The sequence below is a fragment of the Fusarium musae genome, chromosome 6 (assembly GCF_019915245.1).
Source record: "Fusarium musae strain F31 chromosome 6, whole genome shotgun sequence".
NCBI classification, from domain to species: Eukaryota; Fungi; Ascomycota; class Sordariomycetes; order Hypocreales; family Nectriaceae; genus Fusarium; species Fusarium musae.
In genome coordinates, this window is record NC_058392.1 from 2,158,692 (window position 1) to 2,184,053 (window position 25,362).

The following is a 25,362-nucleotide window of genomic DNA, read 5'->3' on the forward strand; positions in this document are numbered from 1 at the left end:
GTAGGCCATCTGGCTCGCTACGGGTGCATTGCCCAGCTGCCCAGAAACTGCATCTTGATCAATTGCAGTGGGTGGAGGGAGGTAGAAAGATGGATCCCATCTCATGTCGTGTCCTGTCCACTTATTGCCGTACTTCCACCGCTGTCGGTTGTCGCCACTGACCGAATTTTGGTGCTTCTAGAAGGGTAAGGTGAGCTTGAGAATGAGCCTTGGGCCCTTTGATTAACTAGAACGAGTTAGTTTAGTAGGTCGGCATCTCACACGACCGATCTCCGTCAGCTTCGGGGCCGTTGGCTTTGGATGATTCCATCTCATCTCATCTATTTCTCTCTTTTTTTATTCCCACTTCCTCTCTTCTGAATATCCACATTACCAATACAGCGGATGGTCGCTAGTTTAGTTCGGATTACCAAGAGCAGAAGAACTTTCTCCTGGACCCCAATGACAAATGGCGACTGCATTGTGTGTCTCTCCTTGGAGGGGGAACGGGGGGGGGGCATCCATCTCCATCTTTCAAGAAATGAGATGTGCACCCGCGACCCCGTAACAAGGGCTCTCGCGCTCCCAGACTCGAGACTCCCACTGACGGGCAAGGATGTTATGATCCCGCGACCTTGTTAAGGTTCTCATGGCCACGCTGTGCGGCCGTTGCACAGCCAAAAGCGACAACTCACCAGCCATACATACATGATCCATAACTACCTGAGATACTTGGAGGCTGGCGGGCCGATATTTGATTCCGTTCCTAGCAGTATGTAATTGCAACCTTGAGTGAGGCTAGTGACGGTAGTTGTCGCTGTTTTGTAAGCTGCGATATTCCAGCGCTATGGTCCTGGGTCTTTTGCAGTCATCCATCCATCAGCAGGGGTCTCGATTTCTCGGCGCCGATTCCAACCACCGGCGCCGATGACAGATACTCATTAGGCACGAGGCAAAATCGCAAAGCACGTTCACTCATCAAGCAGGTAGTTAATGGAAAGACAACGATCGTCCTCTTCAAAGTTTAATTATAATGGATCTGCCTCGGTCTATCGCATCATCTTTCCATACCAAGCATTTCTATAATGATGTTCTGATGATTAGACTATTATTCATGTTCTGATTTTCGTGTAAAAACATGGGCAGAGGACACGTCTTATACTTATCCGTATACCATGTCATGATACGGACACGTGCTTGCTTGCACATAATTGCGGCTCCAACTCAATTCGTGGATAAGGGCCTCAAAGTTGATTGTGTAAGCGGGCGGGATGCGGTCGAATCTAGCGCCAGGCGGGCTGTTTAGCTTGCCGTGATGAATTGAGCGCTTCATCAAAGGTCCCACATACCAGGGACCATGAGTTACAGTACAGAGTTAAGTCCAACTTTAAGTGAAGCGAAGATTATCTATCAACCCCGACTCCGAATTTCGCTTTCACGGCACCTTTACGAAAGCCGCCAAGGGCCAGGCATTGAAGTTCGAACTTTGAAGTGCCGCCCTCCGTGGAGGCTTTTCTTGACCGTAGACTGTAGGGCTGGGGTAGGCAATTACTAATAACTCTCATCAACTCAGATCATACATAGTACTATACGGACGGACGGTTCAGCAGCCGTTGATCCCCATAAGGAGGGACGGCAGTGGTGATCAGACATGCTTATAAACTCAAAGCCACGTACCGCTGTACCGTTAGACTGCCGCGATGATACCTTCTCTGGGCTCGGATATATCAACCGTCTTTGGCAGGCGTCTTACCGCAGTTTCGTGATGAACAAAGACCCCAGAAGTCCGAATACCCCCCAGAGTACCTTATTAGCTAGCAAACAAAAGAGCCAAAAAGGGGGGGTATGAAAGAGCAAGCCGCCAGCTTCATCCCCAGAATCACAGTCACAGTAAGCCTGAGGTTTTGGAAGCAAGATCGATAGCCGGACTTGTTCATGGTGCCGAAACCGATCGGAGTCCGCGGCTGGGAGACAGTCCGTTCTTCAATGCAATGCAATTGAAGCCATGGACATGGAATTGGACACGTGCATGTAGATGTTGCGTAAGTGAGATGAAGGCTGAGGTAGCAGTCGATCATTTGATCAGTTGTACAACTGCCGAATGGACGAAAACCTCCGCGATTTGAACCCGAGCTATCGGTAAATAGACAAGAAGCCTATTCACTTCACTTCGCTCACTGTCCTCTGAGGCTAGGTGTAACAGAACCATGTAAGCTACATGGTAAAACCGTAAATGCAATGATATGATTATTTCATTATGGTGTTCCTGTATCCGTGCGGTCTTTGCGGTCTGGAACCATGCCGCCCGTTCCTTTGAAATGAAACCTTCTTTGGGATTCTGTCAAAGAGACCAGTTGCTTCCCTGTCAACTCAGATCCATTGTGAAGCGAATTCCATGTTTAATTATGGATCTTGGATACGACGAGAGCTTCGTTTCAGTCAAGGTTCAGTTGAGCAAGACAGGCAGGGTATGTATTCCAAGCGCTAACCACTAGAACTAAGAAAAAGACAAAGCCCCGAAAAAGGCATTTCTCGTCATCCCTACAATCCAACAAGAAGTGAGGGATATTCTCATAGATGTCCATATTTGTGACATGCAAGTTTGTTTGCTGTGAATCAATTATCAGGCCACCACAAACACAAACCCCGAACCCATCGATCGATCATAAATGGATGGATTGGATGGATGTGACGGCTGTAGCGGTAAGTCTCCCGGATAGCGGAAATGCGGCCGCGAAATTTCTCCAACTACAGCTCGTGACCCATTCGTTTTTCATTCTTCTGTCTCTCGATTCTTTCTGTCTCTCTCTCTCTCTCTCTGTGTATTTTTTTCGCATTCTTTTCATGCTCGCTTATCCACTTCCTCCCCACAACTCACAGTCGCACACGGCACTGCAAGCTACGGTACAGCCTTGGATCTGACCGTCGACGTCATGCCGTCTTGATTATCAACAAAAAGTCCACCCGCTTAGCAAATTCAGTACCACGTTGACGTTTGAACTTGCTCAGTGAGTGCCAGTTTCACCGTCCGGCACTTGCTCTAGTCAAACTCTGTTATTGTTGGTCAGAAAGAAGAAGAAGAAAAGTCAATGGACCCAGGCCAGGGCGTGTTGTTCAAGTGCATGGACAGTGGAGTTTTAGTGCATGATGGTGGTGATGAATCCTCGGGGCGGGCACCTCAGTCGATGACACCAACACACCTACAGTACATACCTAGTACCTAATTAACGCGGAGAGCGAAAAACCCTGATCGCCAGAAACGAGCGCTACTGTAGTAGCCCTGCCTACACCTACGCCTGCGCCTGCATGTGCGCCTGCATGTGCGCCTGCTGCTTAGTGACCCGGAAATAGATTACACGCGGCGGGGATAACACTGCCCGTCCCTGTCCCTGTCAATGGCTGAATACGTAAAATCGAGCATGACTCGTCGTTGATGGAGATATGTATGCATGTCAATCTTGTCTGTGTAAGTGCTCTGTTCACAATCGCATCAGAACTAGGTAGCCAAGACATATTTCATCAACTTTTTCGACGCAACCGTCGTAGTGTACCTGTACTGCAACATGTGCAAGACAGGTACCTCATTTGATCAGTATTCTCACATCCAGACTGATGTTCAACCTTGATAAACAGACGCCGGAGATAAAGACCTCGTGCAGCAAACGTGACCTAAAACGGGCGTAACGTGCTGACCTGATGTCATGTTATGATGATAACAAAACGAGTCTGTTTCCCGACGTTGCTGGTTGTATGTGTGTACAGTAGCCTGCAGCAAGCCTACCTTGGTACCTATCTAGATCTCACCTCAACCAAGACAGTCAGTCAGTGACTGAGATGTCAAAGTGGTTGGTCAACTCGGCAACTCGAAGCCGAGCCATGTTTACTTTTCGCGATGCGGGATGATGATGCTGTATGTAAGTCTCCCCCAGGGGACCATCACTGGTCCTATGGGATCTTGTCGTTCTCAGCCGCGCCCCTGGGCTACTCCCTTTGACCAGGTTCTTTTCCATGGAAATCTTTCTAGAAGGCCGCGGGATTATCAGTGCATGGTACCCCCATCGGCACCGGAACGGCAATGGTGGATCTATCGGGTTGAAGATATCTTGGAAGCAGTAATTGAAATCGGCCTGTAAGAGCTGTCGGACTCGCCCGAAATTTGACGAGATGGGCACTAGACGTTCCCCGTTCATCTCATCACCATCACCATCTTGAACTGGTGCACGGACTTGAACAGCTCTTCGGTGCCGAAGTGGGGGTTCCTTTTGCTCAATAAGGCCAGCCAACAGTAGTGTCACTACTGCGTGCTTATCCAGAGAAAGTTTCCCATGATATCAACCCGAAAAAGCCAGAGGGCGTGAAATGAGGTCAGCGGCTTCTCTGATATCCAGGGCTGTTGGAGGATTGACTCGCGCTACGATTCCCCTAGGCTACTGACTGGTACATAAGGCCATGACTTCAATACCCCGACCTCCGTGCCGAGGTGTGGCCAGCTTTTCAAGTCGGCGTTTAAAAAGCCCGATTCGAGATTGCAAGTCTTGGGTTATGTGCGTTTTATTTCCTCGGGCCGCTTTCGGTCACCTGAAAGGTGAAGCAAGCCTTACACCCTTGGAGGAATGAGGAAGTTGGAACGTCATATCCATGTTCGCTCTGAAATTGAACAAACAACGGCATATGGATCAAAGTCGGCATGTCGAGAAATGCCTCAATACCCATGGCATTGCATCAAATGCATGTAACTGAACTGGACTGGACTGGACTGAGCTTGTGCTCCTGAGTGCGAGTGTCCGCTTACACTTACACCCCCTTCTCCATTTTCGTTTTCATGTTCCGATTATCAGACACGATCAATGCCTGGCAATCTCCTTCAGATAGGTACGGACGTAACGTTAGTTGCTCGTGATTTTTCATCTAGAGGCTGCATGGCACAAGCCTAGGCCCATCATTACTTCATACATTACCAATCTATTCATGTTTCCAAGCCGTCGTCTTTCCTAGCCTCTTCTCTTGACGCTTCTTTTCGCCTCACTAAACTCTTCCAGGACGCCCCATAAGAGGCTCCCAAGAGGCTCCAGACTCCAGAGCCCCTTGGGTCTGGCGCCTTTCGGCCGAAAACCGCATCGCAGCCCGACCGTTGCCAACGTCGCATGATATGAGTCTCAAGCAAGCCCTATGATCTGAGCTGAGCTTGGCATTGCACCCTGATGGAATGTTTCATCACCAGAAATCTCTGTGTTCTGCCACTTTCACAGGGAATCACATATTCACATGGCCATGGCTTTTGAAATCTCAGAGTTCGTCGGCTATGCCGATGAATATCACCTTTATAAACCGGGTCTTTCGATGACTCTCCTAAAAAAAAAATGAAAGGAAAAAAATGGGACTCAATGGGTCATCGAAGCTCGCCATGATTCTCAATTCTTGTTCTACGGGATTCGGTGTTGAGGTTTTCCTTGTCTGTAAGATCAGCCCCAAGTTGGTTCAGCCGCAGATTTGATGTGTCTACCCATGAATCGATCCGCCAAACAGGAACCAATAACAAGGCGTTTCGCACAAGGTGGAAATCCTATGGAATAACTTCAAACAAGCCTCATCCATGAAAGGCTTCCAACTCCGATCATTCTCCAGTAACGTCCGGGCTATGGGTCCGATGCTGTGGACGTATCGCAACGTGAGTGTGGATCCTCCTCACGAACCACCACCGGAAGTCTTATCACGCAAGGCTATGTCTGGCTTCTTGTCTCTCGCCTTCGAGATCGCCTGCATCCTCATCTGGCCAAGAGATTGGTTGAGCTCAAATATTGCCTCTCGCTTGAAACTATGGGGCTTGTAAATCAGGATTCTAATGGCCGAGCTTGTGAAAGTCTGGTGGTATTCTAGACTCCTTACCAGTATATCCTCGGTTAAGCACCCACTTTGATCACGACTGACAGTTACATCCCACGTCCATTTCGGATCAAAGATATCGATTCATCAATTCATTAAGGAAAGGTGGATGCAACATGGAAATGGACATCTTTGTCCACATGATACCGCTCTTGAATTACCAAGCTGCGACAACAGTTATGTACCTATGAAGAAGTACCAAACCACCAGACTGCTTGATGCACTACACATCATTGTACATGATAAGCCGGGGATGCTCATGTTCGCAAACAGCCCATGTCCACGCGGCACTCGGCAGATAGTTCATGAGGACTGCGGCTTTGTGGCCATAAGATGCAGATTCGAATAACTTTGGATCGTGTCGGCGCACTTTCTCCACTGCATCAGCGGTGGCCAGTGCAAGGAAGTGTTGTCGATTAGGTCCACGGGGAAGCACTCTACTCCGAGGTCAGTCGCAGCCGAGGTCTACTTAGGATATCACGGTGAAGAAAAGGGGAAAGGGGGTTGAATACGGGGGAAACGTACAATGCGTTTCCAAAAATTCCATGGCACAAGCACGGCTCCTTGGTGAGAAGACCATGCTTCCAGGTTATGCTCTGACCTTTCTCGATGGCTGAGTCGATACGATCTTGCAAGTCAGGGAAATACGGGCGCAGGGACGTCAGCGAATACAAGAAACCAGGGGCACCATGGCACCACTGAATGAGACTTGCGCCTTTGCCCTCCTTGAGGCTCCGCAGGCTCGACGGCCAATTCCCGTCAGGACCCTGAAGCTCGAGAAGCTTTTCCACGCGTCGTGCAAGTTGTGGGGCGAGTGATGGGTTTGAAAGAACGAGCTGTGTGATGATACCTATGTCACCATGAGCTGCTCCAAAGTACCTCTTCCCATGCCACTCCCAATTACCCCTGCCGTCGTCATCGGTGGCCATAATACGCTCTGTGAGTCTCTTGATCGGAGATTCAACGAGACTCTTACTCCTGGGAACCCAGTGTTTCACCATACGCAACATGTATAATGCACCGGCCCGCCCATAGGGTATCTCTGATGGAAAAGTATCTTCCTGGGGGCTCGTATAGGGACCAAGAAGTATTGGTATATTGCTCAGGAAGGTTATTAAGTGATCATCCTCCTTGGTTATGCACGCTCTTACTGCTTCGAATGATAGTTTCTCGGACGATATGCCGCAGTTGCCCTTCTCTAGGACCAACTTTCCACGGTCTCCTTCCAGGTAGCGTTTCGCCCAAGACAGCAAGTCTTGGCCAGAGATTTTCAGATCTGGGTATAGTTCGGACAGTTGAAGGAACAGGTGAGCAAGACCAGTGTATCCCATGAAGAGACCGCCAAGGTGGCGTTCGTGGTAGACCTCACGAGGCGGCGTATGCCGTACGACGAGTTCAAGAGCATATGTGAAGAGCTCTTTGGGATCCGAACCGAGTTTCTGGGGAGGCAAGTTATTCGAGATATATCGTTGAGTCATGCTGGCGGCGATGGTATATGCATTCGTGAGTCTCTGGTAAAGCTATCGGGAGCGGTTCGCGCTATCATTATCTGGATGAGGCTGTCGTCAATGTTGGGCTCGACATGATGTTATACTGGTACGCGCGCTCCTAGTGACGCATACCTTTCATATTTTGGGGATGATCAGCAACACGTTACCATGTAATTGGAGGAGGGGCAAAAGACGAGGCTCACGCGACAGAACATACCACCAACGTACAAAAGAACAGGCTCTCCAGACACGACAAAAGAGATTATAATAGGCTCAAAGGCCAGGTTTGAAACAGGCCTGACCTGTTCCAAGATTGATCGCTTACTATACGGCTCATGACAAACGATGAAGGCTGCTGAAACTTGGGGTCGATGGTGGGTCATGAGCTCCGGGCGGAGGTGGGTCCTCTGGGACATTTCTTGACGTTGATGCGACGTTGGAGGGGGGAATACAGGGTTCATAGGTCGTACTTGAGAAGAGAGGAGAGAGAATCACTTGGTAGAAGTAGTGCATACCATATAAATACATAACTGATGAAACTCTTATATCAGAAGTTGTCAAAAATCATCACTGGCTCGTCACATAGAAGCCTGTGACGATTTAAGGTAGCCCCACTCGTAGGGCCCTGAGGTACCAATGACGACATCGATTAGAGCTTCTCTCCCTTGAGCTTCCATGGTTTAGGGTGGAATGTCAAGCTTGTGATTGCCAGCCTCGCAGTGATATAAACAAAGCGAACCATATCTCCTCTTTTTCACTTGGCAACATCAAAGTGCTCCTACAACGATTCGTTTCTGCACACGATCACCAGAATCGCAAACTTACTCCGACTTTCGCATTCAACAAACTACCATGGCCGACACAGCTGAAGCTTCGGGAGCTGATCACCAGCAGGAACCCACCAAGCGCAATAGAGTGGTTGACTCTGTTGGAGAGAAAGCTCAAGAAGTCTTGTACGTATAAATTACATTGATTCTCTCTTTTTTCTCTTCTTGGAGCTGACAACACCACTAGTAAGGAGGACTATGCCCAGGCTCGAGAGCATGTCGCCAGCGCTGCCAAGAGCCGATCCTACCTCTACCCGATCAAGGTACAGTATCTCCCCGCTTGACCCCCAGAGAGAGTTCACTTGCTAATGTAACACGTCTTGAACAGGGAATTTTCTACTTCATCTCCCATCGCTCACTTTGGAAGCCATTCGTCTCCAAGCTTGGTCCGCTGGTCCTCCTCTCTACCGGTGTCATTGGTGGCATGTTCTTCTTTACATACTTGCCACAGCTCGCCGTACTATTTTTCGTGAATGGCCCTATTGCGCCCTTCTCTGCCGTTCTGTTGGTTCTCAATGAGAGTACCACCATCATCAACCTTGTGTCTCGCAACTACCTTCTTCAAGATGCCCTTCTGGATGTGTTTGATGGTACACTCCTTGCCCGTGGAGATACCCAAATCGTGAGCGAGGGACGAGAGGTCAAGTCTGGGTCAGATCCGATGCAGAAGCTTGGCAAGATCATCAAGAGCCCCTTTGAAAAGTTCAGCCCCAAGGCCATTGTCCGCTACGTGATGTACCTGCCTCTCAACGCCATCCCGGTTGTTGGTACGGTCATTTTCATCCTCATTCAAGGTAAAAATGCACCATCAATAATTATATCACTCCACTGACCACACATAGGTCGCACTCGAGGCAAGGGAGTTCACGGTCGAGTAAGTTGTCTATCAACTGGGGTTTGATCAGAGCTAACAGTGTTCGTTCTAGTATTTCCAACTGAAGAAATGGACGCAGCCCAAGAGAGAGGATTGGCTTACCAAGAATGTTGGCCCCTACACGGCGTACGTATTTATCCATTCGCTTCCTGATTGACCCCTGGTAGCACAGATGAGCCAAATTTAGCTAACTGAAATTTGTAAAAGATTCGGACTAGTTGCCACTCTTCTCGAGATGATTCCTGTTGCTTCCATGTTTTTCACATTCAGTAACACAGGTAAGTCTGAAGCGAGCTCGCATTGCGCCAAGCTAACGTCAACAAGTTGGAGCTGCCCTCTGGGCTGCTGATATTGAGGATAAGAATGCCTCGATGACTGATGGAACTGCCCCTACTCTGCGTGAAACCGCAAAAAAGGCCGAATAAGCGCATTTGTCTTCGCACAACAGGCTAAGCCTCAAAGCCACGCAACATCCACGATCTGCAAGACATTGTGTCCAAAACACGAGAGCAAGATTACTGATGTGGGTTTGATTCTGATATTCTGAGGGGTGAAGGTTTGTAAAATATGGGGGATGCATGAGGCAATCACGAGTTCCTGCCTATCTGAGGTACCTAACCTCAAATACAAGTGAGCGCTTTCGTAAACACAATACAGGAAGGAATGTCCATTAGGTAGTTACATCAGCCAGGAAGGAAGGAATGGTCTGAAAGAGATGCCTTAGGCTAGGTAGTTCTAAGTCCAGGTGCCAGTTTTCTTTTTCGCAAAACTCTCGTCGTCTCGATTTGTCTCATTCTTTACACGTCAACGTGAGCCTCGCAACTATCCCCCTATTTGAATCCCCGAGTCTTCGCTGTCCAAGATGAAAACGCGCCAATGTCTGAGTCTTCGCCTAAGATCAGCAAGATCTGCTCTTGAGAGCAATCAGGTTCAGAATTGGAACCACCCTCACTTTTGGAAACGTTGATCCTCTTTCGAGAAAATGTCAACTGCGAGCCCTTGACCCTTGTCGTTGTTATTGGTTTGACTGGTAATGCCACGAGACGACATCTTCCAAGTTTTCATTGTCACTCATACCTAGTCATCCAAGAAAACGATGAAGAATTAGCGCTCTTCTATACGCCTGGGCGCTCAACAAAGACAAACTCAATGCATCACAGAACATTTCACCCCTGATGCGACCCGACCGCAAGCTGCATCTCGCCTCGTTGCCGAGGCTCGTTACAGGTGCCATGTCTGCACGGATGGTATGTAATGTCTGGGATTCTGGCCCCCAGACTGTGAAACCTCCAACAACCAGGCCGTTGATCCCCAACGGTCAAAGGCCCGACGTGGTTTGTGTTCCACCGCTTAACGCGGCCAAGACCTCGTCTACCAACAGTTTACTACTCCAAGTTAGATCCCGCAATGCAAGTCAGAGCGAGATACAGCCGTACGAGGATTAATCTGATACAGGTCATGTATGACCTGACAAGAGCGAGTTTCTTCACTAGAGTGAAAGAGACAGCTCCCAAGCATATGATCACTTGCTTATTCTCGACATGTCTTGTAATATGATGTACATTATCACTGGATATCGACAGGAATAGGCTGGCTCATACTCAAGTGAGATCAATTCTGGAAGCCATCCTATTTGTGTTGTTTCCTCGAAGAAACATGATGGGAGATGAAGGATGGCCTGTGACATGGCACGTGGAAACAATCACCGGCTGATGAAGCAGAGACGGTAGCAAGGACACTTCCTACATGCAATCAAGCGACAATACAACCCCAAACTCAAGTTTCTTGTCCAAAAAGATGAAGGGGCAAGCTAAATAAGCATCGACAACAGCTGTATAAGCTCATCTCCATCGTATCTACCTCCGTGTCATAAGAAGACGGAACTATACGCCTGTCCAGGATCCCGGGATCGTTTCCATCGGGAGGAAGGCAAGCAATCAGCCGGGCATGTTCTATTGGGTACCAAGAAAGCCGTTACTACCATCAACAGCCGGAGCACCGCGGACGGTGGTCCAATATAGCAAGACATATCCAAAAGCCGCCACCGCAATGACACTGATCCAAGCACTTGTAACCCATTGGACCTGAAAATACAGCTTGTACGCTCATGCTGTGGCAGGCTTTCAGGGGTGAATTCAAATATCTGGCATTGGAAGGTACGTTCCGCCTATAAGGTTGCAAGATATGTGCCCCTTTACCAATCACTGGCAAAATTCTTGTGACAGCTGCTGCCAGTTGCACACTTTGTATCTCCTATCTTTTGCGCTGTTCATGACTCACTCACTCCTACGTATGCCTTGAACTGCTTGACTACTTTTCTTCCTCATTCTTCTCACTTCTTCTGCCCTTCTTTTCTTCCGCTTCACAAATCTCGCTTTCGTGTTCTCTCATCACCTCGAGGAAGCATCAAGGAAATAATATCCTAGCAGTCGACAATCACTCGTTTACCTGTATCTTTTATTCTCCTATCGACTCATCCACTCGTTTAAATACTTCTGTAATAAAATCTGTTTACTGAATCGTTCTGGCGAGTTCAAAAAGCAATATCTTCATTTGTTTGAGGACGAACAGTATTCGCTGACCCAAAGAACCAACAGCACTACAACATCTTCGTCATGAGACCACCTAACATTCCTTTGATCACCGTCCTATCGGTGCTTCTAATGCTATCTTGTCTTCTAGGCAGCGTAGCCGGGCTTGGTCCCCGACAGCATCGGGGTGCTCGCAAAGATGTGCGCGGCAATACTTTCATCGAAGCTCGCAATCCCTTGGGTAACGCTCTCGCTGATGGTTATGGTCCACCTCCTCCCTATTATACGGGGGAACCAGTTGCTCCAACTGATTTGACTTCTTGTAAGTATTACGTTCTGACTCAAGGTCCTCCTCGAGTCTAACATTGTCAGATCACACTCTCGAGGAGTCCACTGCAACAGAAACTCAGCTTGGAGCTTCTCAAGCTAGTGTGACATCTAAGTCAAAGGTTTCTTCTCACTATGATACTGTCTCTTCTGGCAGCTCCTCTCTCTCTGTATCCTCAGCACTCGAGACCGGCACTGCCATGATAACTGTCGGTTCAAGCGCCAAGGCTGGCAATACATCCGGCTCCGAGGCATCGTCGAATGTTCACTTAACAGCTTCGAGCTCTTTCCTTGGGACTGAGACTTCTAGTGCTGAAACTTTCTCAATTTCACTTGGTCAAGTTTCTACTATTTCGGGTACTAATTCTTCGTTGACTGGCACTTATCCCTCTACGGTCACCTCATCACCCGGGACGGCAACTGTATTGCCTTCAGGTTCTGCCTCATCTGCCACAGTCTCTGGTTTCTTTAATGAAACAAATACAATCACTGAGAGTGTCTCTCACACACAAACAATGTTGAGTGCTGAAGCTTCAGGTGATTTCACTACAACGGAGCTTACTTCTCGCTTCGAGAGTAGCGTAGTAAAGGTTGGGTCGACAACAACGACAACAAAAATGCTTAATGTTACAGTGACAGTCGCGCCCAGTTCTTCAACTGGTATTTCATCAAGCCTTTTATCTCTGGCTGTCCCCATGACTGCAGACAAAACCACGACAGTCACATTCATCCCACAACAAAACTCATCTGGACTTTCTACTGGCGGTCTTGCTACTGATACTGATTCGGCGGTGCACTCAACATTGGGCAGTCTGGCCACTGAATCAACCAAGTCTGTCACAATCCAAAGCACTCTAACCGAGGTAGCTATTTCAGAATCGACTCAAAAGTCCACACTAGCTTCGAGCATTCCTGTTAATGGAACTGTGAGCCTCACTACTAGTACTACTGCCTACTTCACTGCAACAGTTGGAGTTCCTGTCCCATCTTCTGTTCTGCCAAGTTCATCTGGCATTTCAAGACCTACTATTGTTGCTTCTGATGACTCGTCAGGGGCTGGAACAGGAGACTCATCGGTGAGCATGGCATCTATTACTGTTGCCTTTTCCACCACAGTTACCACAAGCAAGACATACACTATACTCAACGTCACCTTACCAGCAACAAGCTCTTCTTTCTCTCCAGTTTCGACCTTCGTGACTAGCGCGAGCGCTGGTGTTTCCGAGTCGAATATTGCTACAACCTCGAACCAAATGTCTTCAGAGACTCTCTTTGCATCAACAGCTCTACCCATCAATGCGACCTCTGACTCATTCACCAAGTCCTTTGTTGTGACTACCGTGTCTGAGGGCTCGGTTATTACTATCTTCCCAAGCGGTATCATTCCAACCAAGAGCGCTTCAAGTATGATGAACAACTCTGTTTCTACACAGTATTCCACATTTGCCCCTTCGCGCTTCAATTCGTCTATGTCCATCAGACGGACTTCATTGTCTTTTCAGACAGACTCCTGGTTTGACTGGCCGACTTCGACGCTGACGACTTCACATACTTTGGAACCAACTTTGGAGGTTCCGTCACTTTCTTTTCCAAGCTCTTGGCTCTCGATCATTACCACACCAATGACGCCTCCCAGTGTGTCTGCAACGTCAACTCGAGGCCCAACTGATGGCTCAGCATTTGGCAACGTAACGGTGATCAAGACAACAATGACTTCTACCATCAGTAGCAGTCTCGCACCAACAGGCCTATCCTCGTCTGGCAATGTCACGGTGGCCCATACCACTAGTGGGTACAACTTTTCTGAAAGTGTGGGATCCAGCAAGAGCGCATTCAGTTCTCAGTCGACCTCTCTCAACAGCTTTTCTGGTATCAGTACCGTCATCATATCTAAGCAGCCTACCAACTTCCCCTTCCCAACCAACACAAGCTTGGTTTGGCAGTCGGAAGCATCTTCAGTGTCACTCTCTGAATCTGGCAAAACCACCAGCCCCAAAGGCAGTGATGCTACATTCTCTGTGACAACAGCTGGGTTCAATAGCACTGCTCCTTATACCAACTCGACTACCATTACGGCCAGTGAAATATATCCTTCAAGTAATGGGGATGGGACGCCGTCCATGATTACTTCAGGGGCCTCTGCGTCGTGGAACACGACTAGCAGCGCTCAGAGGTTCACCAACTCAACTATCCAGACAACAGTTACCTCTACCCACATTGGCTCTGGTCTAGTTTCTGGAACTCAAACTTTGAGCGATGCAGCTGCCGTCACTCCTCAACCGCCCGCTTCGCTGAACGTTACACTCACCACCTTCACAGATGTGAAAGTAACTATCATTATGCCGACTTTCTCGACGACATCTGAGAGCAATTCACGCCCAACAGTATCGACAAGCACGGCCCCCTTCCCTCGTCCATCAAACACCACATTGACGGGAACTGGCGCTTCCCTTCCACCAAGTAGTACAGGGCCTCGAATCACCATTACGGGAACCTTGGAAGACTTTTCAACATCCAGTGTCACCATTTCACCATCGGCCGGGACAACCTATCACACTGTGAACACCACAGTGGCTGGCACCACGACTAATACTTCGGCGTCTGCTTCGGGAACAAATGAGCCACTCTTCCCGGTCTCCAACTCAACGAGTTTGGGCACTATCAGTCTCTCGACAATCGTTTCATGGAGGCCAGATCCCGAGCCATGGACGAGCTGGCCAACATTGAGCCTCACGAATGAGCCAGGTGTTTCCACATGGACTGTAAATAGCGAGATTTCAGAATGGACGTCGTACACTCGAATTACCACCAAGTCTTTGACTCCTACTTCAGTAGAGCCAAGCATTTCTGTTCACAACCTCAGCAGTGCAACCTCGGGGTCAACCTCTCATACTCGTACCACGACTGTGACCCTCACAGCCACTTTGGAAGAGTCCAGCACTTCCCCATCCACAAGTGGCAACAGGAGTAGTGCAGCCTCAGAGTCCAATTCATATACTCGTACAACAACCGTATTCCGCACTATGACTTTGGGAGGGCCAGGCGCGTCCTCACCTGCCCTCAACAGCTCAAGCAGTCGTGATTCCTTGTCAACCTCATACACTCGTACAACGACATTGATCCTTAGAACTACTTTGGCAGAACCCCCAACATCTCAAATATCTGAGACTGCAGTTACAGATTCATCAGTTTCCACATGGGCTAACGTAACCTCCAGGGTCACTGGCTTCATGAGCACAGAGACTATCTCATTGGCCACCGTTACATCGTCGCTCTCCGGAACACTGACAACTTTCTTGACAACTGGTAGCGCAAAGGGGATATCGACTAGCCTTGAGAGTTCCGCCTTGGCACCAATCCCAGTGGGTAACTCAACTCTATCACAGGCTTCTGGGAGAACATCATCGGGAATTGATACTTTGACGGCCACACCCTTGTTGACTGGCTCAGCGGGAACAGCTACTCCATGTGAATCTACGTCTACTAGCTCATCGACCTGCACAGAATCAGTGTACGACACCCCGACCCATACAGCCATTCCAGCTAGCACCGATTGCTTGACTGCAACGAATCGACCAGACTTATCGTTTTCGTACGTATCGACAGTAACAGCCACTGAAGACGTCTCATCGACCTGCAACACAACAAGCAGCACGGTGCATTGGTCGAACATGACTCACACATTTGGTGTTAAAGGTTTGTGATATTCTTGATGGGCGAAATCATCAAACTAATGAAGTTCAGATACGGAAACGAGCACCTACCAGCCGCTTACAACAATGCGGACAGTCACAAAAGCGCAGACTGAAGAAGGATCGGGATCGGCTGGGGATGATTATCCCACGCCCACAGACAGGTTCCCCGAGGATCCCAACTTTCCATGGGGAAATGGCTCCCCAATCCATCGTCATCAGAACTCGTCTGAGCTTAGCCCTGGCGAAAATGACGGCGATGACGATAGAGGTCTGAGCAAGAGAAGCAGCTGGCGCCTGCGGTGGGAGGATGTCAGAGACAAACTGGAAGGTCTCTGGTGTGGACAGGCTTTGAAGTCAGAAGACTAAGTAAGTCTCAGGAGGAAGAAGGCATGATTTGGATTGTGTTTGTAAAACATTCCCTGATTATGAAGGGAATTCATTTCTTTCTACGGACATGTTGGTTCTCCCTGTTATGGACTCCATTTCTATTCTAATTCAGCCCCGTTTGTTGGCTTCGATTCCGATTTCGGTTTCGGTATTTCGGGCAACTTGAGGGTCCGGCCAGGGATCACAGTGGTCAGACCAGGCCCAGTCAGGGCAAGGAGCCTTGGTTTATGGCGAGACGAGACTTGCAATGAGTTGGTTGAAAACACAGACGTTACGGATGTGTGTACAAGACTTATATAGTTCATGCTATTAATCGTGTCGAGATTATAATGCGTATCGCTTTTCTTTGACCAACTCATCTGGTACGGGCCTTTTTGATCGCGTGCTTTGTAACAGATAACTTCCTAGGTATGCATGGATGTGAAGGTGAGACGAATCGAATATGTACGCGTATTGCCAAGAGATAGGGACATATGTAATCGCCTAGATAAAGAAGCCGGCAAATTGGTTGTGATTAATACGACAAATTTGCTGACGCAGTTCACGAAAGTGTCTCTTACTGGTGTGCCCGTGTTGGGAGTGTACGTCGTAGATGTATGTAAATAGGTAGGTAGGTACCTTATAGGAAGGACCTGCGATTGCCTCTTTCTGACCAACGGTGGACGGTAAGTGGGCAAGAGGCAGGAAAGTGCATGAAATAGCTGAGCCAATCACGTTGGCGCAAGAAAGAAAAAGTGAGGTCAAAATCGTCGTCATCGGCAGGAGGGGTCGTTCCTTCCGGCCTACACTTGGACTTAACCCAAAGCGGATCCCTTGCCACCGAGACATCCGACGCCTCAAGAGTAAAGCACGTTACCATCAGCTGCACTTGATCCTTTCCCTCTTTGAATCCTTTCTTTATTATTCCACATCACTAAACAATACCAACGAAAACATCGCCATCATCCGTATCATCGCCAAATCAGCCAATCAATCATCGCAAAACACACACACTGACTGACACCCGAAACTCAATCACGCCATGCTTTTCAAGCCGCTCGCCCTTGCAGCGACCGCCGCTGCTGTGCTCATCGTCCCAGAGACCTCTGACAAGGACGACAGCATCTTCCGCACTCTTCCCATAGAGGTCGACACTTTCGAGATTCCCGAGACCGCCTATGGCCAGGTCGTCGACGTCCCTTGCCTTCAGTGCCGCGGCCATAATAGCCAGCTCGAACTCAATTTCGGCATTCAAGACCGTCGCCTGGTATTAAACGGTTTCGAACTCTATCCTCACGCCGACCCTTGGAATGGAGACCTGTCGGCTGCTGTTATCAAGGCCAACGGCAAGAGCGATATGCGACGGTTGGGATACGGTTTGGCTATTCGACCTGAAGGAGTCGATGAGGATCAACATCTCGAGGTTGTCAATGTCGAAGTTAGGATCATCGAAGTCGGCGACCGTTTCGTCGATGGTGTCCCTCCTGTCATAGTAAAGCTCATCAAGGCTCCTGTTGGCGAGATCATCATCGGAAGCATCGAGGTCAAGGGTGATGGCGAGAAGGCACCAGAGGACTGTGATATGTGGTGCCGCGCCAAGGGTATGGTCCACGATACCTGGAAGGATGTCAAGGGCAAGTTCAAGGGCAAGGGTTGCCTTGGAATGAAGGGTAAGGGTAAGGGACATGGTCACGGTCGCAAGCCCCATCACGGTCATGGTAAGGGTGAGAACAAACCTACCGACAACTTCAAGCAAGGTCCTCTCGTCAACAAGGCCCCCGAACAGTCGTGGAGTGATGTTTTCACACACGTCACGGCATATATTATCATCCCTGTCCTTATGGGTGTTGCTGCCGGTGTTGGAGTTGCATTGTAAGTTCATCTCCTGCTATTCCTCAATTTATATACTAACATAGTCAGCTTCACCATGTTCCTTTGTGCCATGGTCCTCCGCGTGATCCGCATGTTCAAGGGCGAGTCCGCCGAGCCCGAGTCAGAGTTTGCCCCTGGTGCTGCTCACAAGGCCGCCATCGCCGAGATGCTTGTTGAAGACGAGAAGTCCGGTCTTATGGTCGATGAGGAAGCTCTTCCCCAGTACGAGCCACGCAACTAGAAGTCGGTTTTTGAGACTGTGTACTTGCCCGCATTTTAGCCGTGGTTGATAGAAAAGGGGAACACACACTACCAACACAGCCTTCTACGGCAGGCGTGTTATTGATACCAAAGATTGTATGTTTTTAAAGGATTCGGGTTTGGGATAGGCGTTATGAATATGGTGGATGGGATTATGTCTTATGAACTGGATGGCTACGTACGCGTCAGACTCGGCCATCGTGACTTTCTTTGGTAACGATTTGAAATTGTTACTGTCCTTTCTTTAGAGATTCAGCGGTGTCTTATCAGTTATGGATGGTCTAGACACTCACTGTTGGCTAAACTTGAACTATGTCGAAAAATTACCTTACATACACTCGTCTCAGATTTACTCTGTAGGTATTTGATGTATTCGCTATATGTGACCAAAATCGCCAATAGCACATAAAATACTGCGTAGTAATGCTACCCAAAGTCAACATCCCCCACAGGCTGTGGACCCTCCGCGATCCAAAGTCATCAAGTGTGGATAGAAAGGTCATGCTGTATGCGGGGTCTCGACTCGCTATATTCTAGCCCGATCCCCGAGTTTAGCTACTTATATAACTAACTACTTGTTCCTGTGGTTGCTACACTACTTCGGTCCTGTTTTGTCTTAATTTACTACTGTCACTCTCACTCTCACCAACAATACGCACAGTACAGTCCGCCGCTTATAAACACAGCATGTCACAAACAGCTCGCCGATTCGCTCAGATCGTCAAACTGAGGCCTCAGCACCTCGCTGAGTACAAGGAGGTCCACGCCAGAGTCTGGCCCGACGTCCTCAAGCAGATCCAAGAGTGCAATATTCGAGACTGTATGGCCTATCTATCTTGAGGTTTATCTACAAGGCAATTGTAATAGAGACTGATCGCTTGTATAGACAGCATTTTCTACGATGATCAGAGCCACATTCTCTTCGCCTCGTTCAAATACATCGGCTCAGATTACAGTGGCGACATGGAAAAGATGGCAAAGAACCCCCGTGTGAGGGAATGGTGGAAGATGACAGACGCTTGGCAGGAGAGTCTCGTGCCTGGTGCAGTGAGCTCTGAGGCTGGCGAGCCTTCTTGGTGGAAGCCAGTTGAGGAGGTCTTTTATCAGCCTTAGGGTGAATAGAAATAGAATGCAACATAAAATTCAGGAATGGTATAAAGAAAAGCCACAGACACTCCGGACTCATAAAGAGCTTATGATTCAAATCTCTTTACGATTCATGGCATCGAGTATCAAGTCCCGAGGCCTCCATCTTTTGGTACAACGCCCTTGCTAATCTCGCTCGCGAGTGTTACATACTGTAAAAGGGGGGGGGGGTAGTAGAATAGAATAGGATAAGATGTAAAGGGCGCCTCCGAGATGCCTATGCAAAATTCTTGCTCCTTTCCTTCTTTTCTTTTCCCGTCTTCTTCTTCATCAGTCCCGTTACTTTATCCCACACTCATTACCATCCATGGCCCGGCCCTGGCGAAGCTGAACTGAAGCAAATAACGAAACGAACGCACTAGACCGACGCCATCATTGCGAAATGCATATTTACCTATGTTCATGCCTTATATACAGTGTCTACTTTTGACTCCTGGATCATCTGAACTTCGCTGCTCTGCTTCACCTTGGCCCATGGACTGCTCTATGTCGAAGAGACGGGTGGGTAAGAGCAGCCATTGGAGATAGCACATGGCGCTTCACGTTTCCCCCTATTGTCTTGGATTCGATACTGATCTTGTACCTCAACAAGTCAACCGACTCTTTGTCGCCAATACTGACATTGCCTGCTTCTTTTACCAAGACACCTGCTTCTTTACGAGCCTTGGCAAAGAATTGTGCAAGGCTAGATTGGGCGTCTTCGGCACTGTCCACGTCCTCCTCCTGCAACACATAGAGGACGGCAATACGCGCAAAGTCGAGGACCTCGTTTGTAATCTTGAATTTGGTCATCGGGTCCTGTGTCTGCGATGGGTCTGCTGCCGCTGAGGTCTGTGCAGCATTGCCAGCGTCACTTGTTGAGGTTGGCGCGTTTTCGGGGCTTCCCTCGTCAACCACCAGCGTAGTAGGCGCGGCGGTTTCAGAGGATACGACGACGGCAGGGGCAGTTTCGGGTACACGGGCAACTAGAGTCGGTGCGGCGACCTCTCGCTTGAACTGGAGAGCCAGGCTGTCGAGCAAAGTCCTTTTGCGTGCTGCAGCGCCATCAAAAGTAACAAGGGAGTTCTGGGCAATACAGGACAGCTCTGCAGCATTGATCTTCGCCATGATGGCAGTGCCGGATAGAGGGATAGAAAAGTTTTTCTGGCTGTTCTCGATAAGGCGTGGGATACTTTTGCCAAGCGTCACGTTGTTCAGGTCGTTGCCCAAGCCCGTAGTCGTGCAACCATCGGAGCCACCTACGCTGCAGTCGGAGCCTGTAAAACCATTTGTGCAAATGCATGAACATGTACCCTGCGACATGATATTTGTTCCACCATTCTGGCACTTTAATGATTCTTGGCATTGAGCAAGGGCAGACTTTGGCTTTTCATCATTGCCCAAGTTCTTAAAGACAAAAAATTCCAATGGGACAAGGACAGCGGCCAGAATTATGCCAACAAGCAAGAGTAGTAAGAGGACAAACGCCCACACAGGCAGACCGCAGCAGCGCCGACGTCGCTTGCCCTGGCCTTCATCCGAAGGCGTCATCTCGCGAAGGCCAGATCGTGAAGGAACATCACCCTGACGGGTCGGTGCCAAGGGCCAAGATGTCGTCCGAAACCAGGATCCACGGTTCTGTCGCTCTGGTTGTTGTGCGGGAGGAGGGAATGCTGCCAGCATATCCGATAGCCCTAGGACAGGTAAGTTCATTAAAACATTATATCCTAAAGCAGATCTTCTTACCTGAGTTTTCTTTGTCACCCCCTCGAGTCTGCCCCTTGTCATCAAAGAAATCATTCAAGTTGTCGAATCGGCTCGCTGGTCTTTTGCCAGAATCAATCATGGTAGCAAGGCGAGTTGCGCGTCGGATCAAATCAGGCAAGCTGGTAATACTGCCTCTCTCTTCAGCCCTTCTCACTGCCTCAATGTCCAGCTTCGGGGGTCGTCGAATAGCCGAAAGTCGACTGTAAGGCTGAGGGGAAGGTGTTGGCGCTGGAACTTGTACTTCTGACAAGTTGGTAGCGCTGGCAGCAGCATATGCACCCAGGATAGCGTCGGGGCTAAGGCTGTCATGAGGGTTTTGCGAAGGTGCCGACGTCTTCGCCAGAGGAAGGGTGTTAGAAGAGCTTGTTGAAGCATCAATATAGCCGGTTCCCGAGTCGAAAGGCTGAACCGGCGATGGTGCAGGGCGGTGATTGGGCTCCATAATGAATGATTTAGTAGTAACAATTGAGGGCTTTCCTCTCTTGCCGATGCTTGCACTGCGGACCAGTTTGCTCTCATCATGAAACTCGTCATAGGCGGAATCCTGGCTCTTGTTGTCTGTCTCATCGTAATACGAGGGACTGACTGCCCGAGAACCTGCTGGCCAGCTTTCAGGCATAGCCGCGCTTGAGGCGTAAGAACCGTGTGATCTCGAATTGAGACTCTCTTCGGGAATTGGCGAGACAAAAGAAGCATGTGAGTAGAAGGATGATGCGCCCCTGCGGGATGACGGGGGAGGTCCTAGATTGGCGCTCGCTCTAGGGGGGGCCAGATTGACACTTCTTCTATTAGAATCTGCAGATGTCGGTTGATTAGGCTCAGGGAAGTCAGGGAGCGATCCAAGACTAGAGGTTGTCATTCGGGAGGATGGAGAAGGCGGAACGGAAGAGTGATAGTCGTCAGACTCGGGTGTGAGAAACACTGGGGTCGGTTCTTGGAGTCGAGACTGATCCAGCAAAGAAGGAACTTGACTGGGTCGGGGTGGTCGTTGAGGGGCCTGAGTCGGTCGTCCGGGTGGTGGTCGATATGGTTCGGGGTCGGGCGAATTCATAGCGGCCATCGGGGGGCCGGGTAGAGGCCATTGTGGAACTTGCTGTGGTCGAGATATGGCAACACCAGGATTTCCACTTCTATAATCAATGGCAGGCGCAGCCTTGGGTTTCGGAAGCCTTGGTTGCGCGGAGGGGTGTCCTCCCATGGGACGACGAGGAGGAGCCCTCAGTTCGCCAGGCGGGCTGTCGTCCATGTTGTCTGGGTACAGAGGCTGCTGTCGCGGATATCCACCTTGCGCCATCTCGCGTGCTCTCCTTACAGATCCAGATGCGGGTGCTGAGTCCATCCCTCTTCCATCATACATGTGACTCATTTGGCTCCTTTATGCCAAGTCGAGAGTTCATCCAAACGAACAGCGTAACACGGTTAGGAATCCAGTAGCGAGCCCCTATATGCAGTTCAACTGTATGTAGGAAGCCGCGAAGAACCGAAGTGATGAAATAATGCGAGTATCCGATGACCTGCAGCGCTTGAATCGACCTTGTGGAGAATTACTAGCACAGCGTTTGTATATGGACAAAGCAGTCTGCGTACGAATTGTTTGGGGTGCTGCAACATAAAAAGCTGACCTCTCTTGGACTCGATCGGGTCGTACAGCCACAGGCTACGTCGAGTTTACGAGAAATGTGATAAGCGAAGTAAGAATAGTCAGAATGAAGACTGAATAGAAGAGAAACGTGAGAGAAAATGAGACGGATCGACCCAAAAATGAAAGATTGTTGCACGGTAATCCAGACCTCGCAGGCGCTGCAAGCAATGCAAATGAAAAATAGTCTGAAGAGAAGTGTTAGTATTACAAGGGGATATGGGTGGAGGAAGATGCGAAAGATTGAAGTGAAACAATCAAGATGACGTCCAGGCCATCTTAAGATTTTGTAACAACGAAAGGGAAAACATACCGAAGAAGCGAAAGAAGGTCACGGCTTCATGAGATCGTTTGGGCGCGATAAATCGAGTCAACGTCACAGGGGCTCGCAATCAACGACTTAAAGGATGGAAGGGGTCGGTTCCGTAGTAGAGCAGCACAGCAGATGGGGACGAAATTTCGAGTCGGAATCGGGAACCAGTGGGCAAAGGCCAAAGTCGATGCCGACGTCGTGAGACGGGGCGGCGTGTCACCGAGGAGATGGCTCTGGACGAATCGCGTTTCAAAGTTGCGTCTCGATGGTTTGAGGATGCTCCAGGTGATGAGACGATAATGGTTGTGAGTGGTGAAAGGAGATCCTATAGAAGAATAGAAGCTAAGGCCAGATCGATGAGGCCCCAATTGTTTGTTGAGGAGGAAGGCGTGGTGAGGCCTTTGGTTTCCCAGCTCTTGCTCTTGCTTCTTTCCTTGAACCTGATTATCTTATCTCTCTGTGGCCCCTTATTTAATTGTCAAAATTATCAAGCAAAAAGAAGAGTAAGAAGAATAAAGTTGGTCTGAATATCTTCTAGACAGACCCGTTAAAAAGCACAATAGTAAAGGAGAAGAGGTGAAGAAGAAGAAGAAGAAGAAGAAGAAGAAGAAGAAGAAGAAGAAAGAGTGCACAATAGAGGCACAGTTGGAGAAGAATCAAAAGTAGTAACGAATGAATGTAACGAGGCGCAGACTACGACAGCTTGGGTCGAAACAGGCTTGTAGGTACCGGTACAGTACAATAGGCACAAAGTGTGCGGGCGAGGATGGAGAGGAGGAAGAAAAAGCGAGGCGAAGCGAGGGGAGAAGAGAGGAAATGGAACTGAGAGGACGACCCAAGCCCCGGGTACATTAGTAGACTGGTGAGGCTTTCGGGGGACCCTTGGAGTTGAGCAAGCACCCGAACCTCACTCACCTGCGAAACAGGGCTATTACACAATGGAATACCTAGACGGGAGCACGGGAGAGGCACAGAGACAACGCAAACACTCACTCGACTGATCCAGTTATTACGGGTGAATAAGCCCCATCACGATAGCATCTTGCTGCAGGATCGCCATTATCCCAACATGGGGCCACCCTGCTCTCTTTCACAAACGCCATTCAAGAATCAGATTCACTCACACGGAGCGCAATATGAACAGCAGACGACAGAGAATCAGAGATGAAGGGGCAGCGGTCATGACCTCTCAAAGGGGCGCATCTGGCCGTTGGGTTGGCCGTTTTTCCCCATAAATGCACGGGAGACAAGCCACTGTTCTCCCACTGGCTGCTCGTCCGTCTGAAGTGTGAGTCCCACCAATCATGCTAGAGCCTCGTCTGTCGAAAACCCCTAGAAGCCAAGCCCAGCCAAGCTGCTAACCCAAGGTAAGTTAGGGGAGGGGATCCCTTGCAACGGCCTAACTTCTCAAGTTTAGCAGAAACACTAGCGTGCTGTGTTCCTGCAGCTCGGGCCCTAGTCACAGCGTGCAAGCCACCTTTTTGACTTAGGTTTTTGAGCTCTGGGCTCTCTTATACAGTCAAGTCAGTCTGTATTCGGTCTGTGAGTGTCATTTTCTCAACACCCAGACCAACAACACAAGACGAGATCCATCTTTTGTCAGATAATTTCCGGGGTTCACGCTCCTCTTCTTGTGCCCCCATACTTTTATCAATCTTTATTCTCTTTTGTTCTGTCGAGAGCAATTTAATGTCACTCCATCCGTTCGGAAGTAATCTTATTTGTTTCCTCCGCCTTGACAGGCCAAGCTTCGGTGCGCTCAGCCTTGCACCGAGAAGCTGAACAAATGTTCACGATCAATTGGCACAACCGAAATAAACAGCCCAAGTCACGCTACAGATCAAGCTAACTCGCGTGGGCTCGATTCGATGGATGGACTACCCCGTCGGTGCACGGTAAGGCTTCTGCCTCGGACATTAGACGATCACATTGAGTAGTGTCCGTCGTTTGATGCTTAATGAGATTCAATTTGTTTGATGCACTAGCCACGGTCATGCGCGATTTCATATCAATTGAGTTCATGGCCTTTAATTTCTTCATATCACCAACAATGAACAGTCCGTCCGCCAACTTGAGCCTGAACAACATAACATTTTGCGAGTTTAGCCTGCGCTTCTTAACCCTGATACAAAACTTGCTCGGAACCGTCGGCGCATCTAACAGAGTTACTAGCATATGCGACGCTTCAACTGTTATCGTGTCCGCATCTTACGATAACTCACAAGGGGCCCTGGAGGTTGACTTGTGTCGGCTGCATTTGAGTCGAGGTGCTGTTTCACCTTTCAAGATCTGGCTTCGATCGATTCCGCGTCTGGGCATAAAGGAAAGTATTTCCCACTGTGCGGCAGTTGCTTCGTTTGGTCAACAAGATGACATCCTTTTAAACATAAGTACGTAATTACTGTGTGTTTCG

General features: G+C 49.1%; 7 protein-coding genes across 7 annotated transcripts; 5 read left to right on the forward strand and 2 right to left on the reverse strand.

Moving 5' to 3' along the window:
- Positions 1 to 6,085: 6,085 nt before the first annotated feature.
- J7337_008519 (uncharacterized protein) lies at positions 6,086 to 7,340 on the reverse strand (the record flags this gene model as incomplete). The annotated part of the gene is made up of 2 exons (XM_044826136.1): positions 6,086 to 6,299; positions 6,388 to 7,340. 2 exons carry the CDS (start codon positions 7,338 to 7,340, stop codon positions 6,086 to 6,088), a joined length of 1,167 nt encoding a protein of 388 aa, XP_044679053.1.
- An 864-nt stretch (positions 7,341 to 8,204) lies between these two features.
- Positions 8,205 to 9,478, forward strand: J7337_008520 (uncharacterized protein; the record flags this gene model as incomplete). Its single annotated transcript, XM_044826137.1, has 7 exons — positions 8,205 to 8,305; positions 8,367 to 8,442; positions 8,508 to 8,973; positions 9,022 to 9,053; positions 9,106 to 9,179; positions 9,261 to 9,331; positions 9,378 to 9,478. The coding sequence occupies 7 exons, from the start codon at positions 8,205 to 8,207 to the stop codon at positions 9,476 to 9,478; spliced, it is 921 nt and encodes a 306-aa protein (XP_044679054.1).
- Positions 9,479 to 11,668: 2,190 nt separating this feature from the next.
- J7337_008521 (uncharacterized protein) lies at positions 11,669 to 14,236 on the forward strand (the record flags this gene model as incomplete). The annotated part of the gene is made up of 3 exons (XM_044826138.1): positions 11,669 to 11,906; positions 11,957 to 14,208; positions 14,231 to 14,236. The coding sequence occupies 3 exons, from the start codon at positions 11,669 to 11,671 to the stop codon at positions 14,234 to 14,236; spliced, it is 2,496 nt and encodes an 831-aa protein (XP_044679055.1).
- A 1,346-nt stretch (positions 14,237 to 15,582) lies between these two features.
- J7337_008522 (uncharacterized protein) lies at positions 15,583 to 15,972 on the forward strand (the record flags this gene model as incomplete). The annotated part of the gene is made up of 2 exons (XM_044826139.1): positions 15,583 to 15,607; positions 15,656 to 15,972. 2 exons carry the CDS (start codon positions 15,583 to 15,585, stop codon positions 15,970 to 15,972), a joined length of 342 nt encoding a protein of 113 aa, XP_044679056.1.
- A 1,042-nt stretch (positions 15,973 to 17,014) lies between these two features.
- J7337_008523 (uncharacterized protein) lies at positions 17,015 to 18,085 on the forward strand (the record flags this gene model as incomplete). Its single annotated transcript, XM_044826140.1, has 2 exons — positions 17,015 to 17,844; positions 17,893 to 18,085. 2 exons carry the CDS (start codon positions 17,015 to 17,017, stop codon positions 18,083 to 18,085), a joined length of 1,023 nt encoding a protein of 340 aa, XP_044679057.1.
- Positions 18,086 to 18,792: 707 nt separating this feature from the next.
- On the forward strand, positions 18,793 to 19,218 carry J7337_008524 (uncharacterized protein; the record flags this gene model as incomplete). The annotated part of the gene is made up of 2 exons (XM_044826141.1): positions 18,793 to 18,925; positions 18,992 to 19,218. The coding sequence occupies 2 exons, from the start codon at positions 18,793 to 18,795 to the stop codon at positions 19,216 to 19,218; spliced, it is 360 nt and encodes a 119-aa protein (XP_044679058.1).
- A 495-nt stretch (positions 19,219 to 19,713) lies between these two features.
- J7337_008525 (uncharacterized protein) lies at positions 19,714 to 22,243 on the reverse strand (the record flags this gene model as incomplete). The annotated part of the gene is made up of 2 exons (XM_044826142.1): positions 19,714 to 20,924; positions 20,977 to 22,243. 2 exons carry the CDS (start codon positions 22,241 to 22,243, stop codon positions 19,714 to 19,716), a joined length of 2,478 nt encoding a protein of 825 aa, XP_044679059.1.
- Positions 22,244 to 25,362: the final 3,119 nt, after the last annotated feature.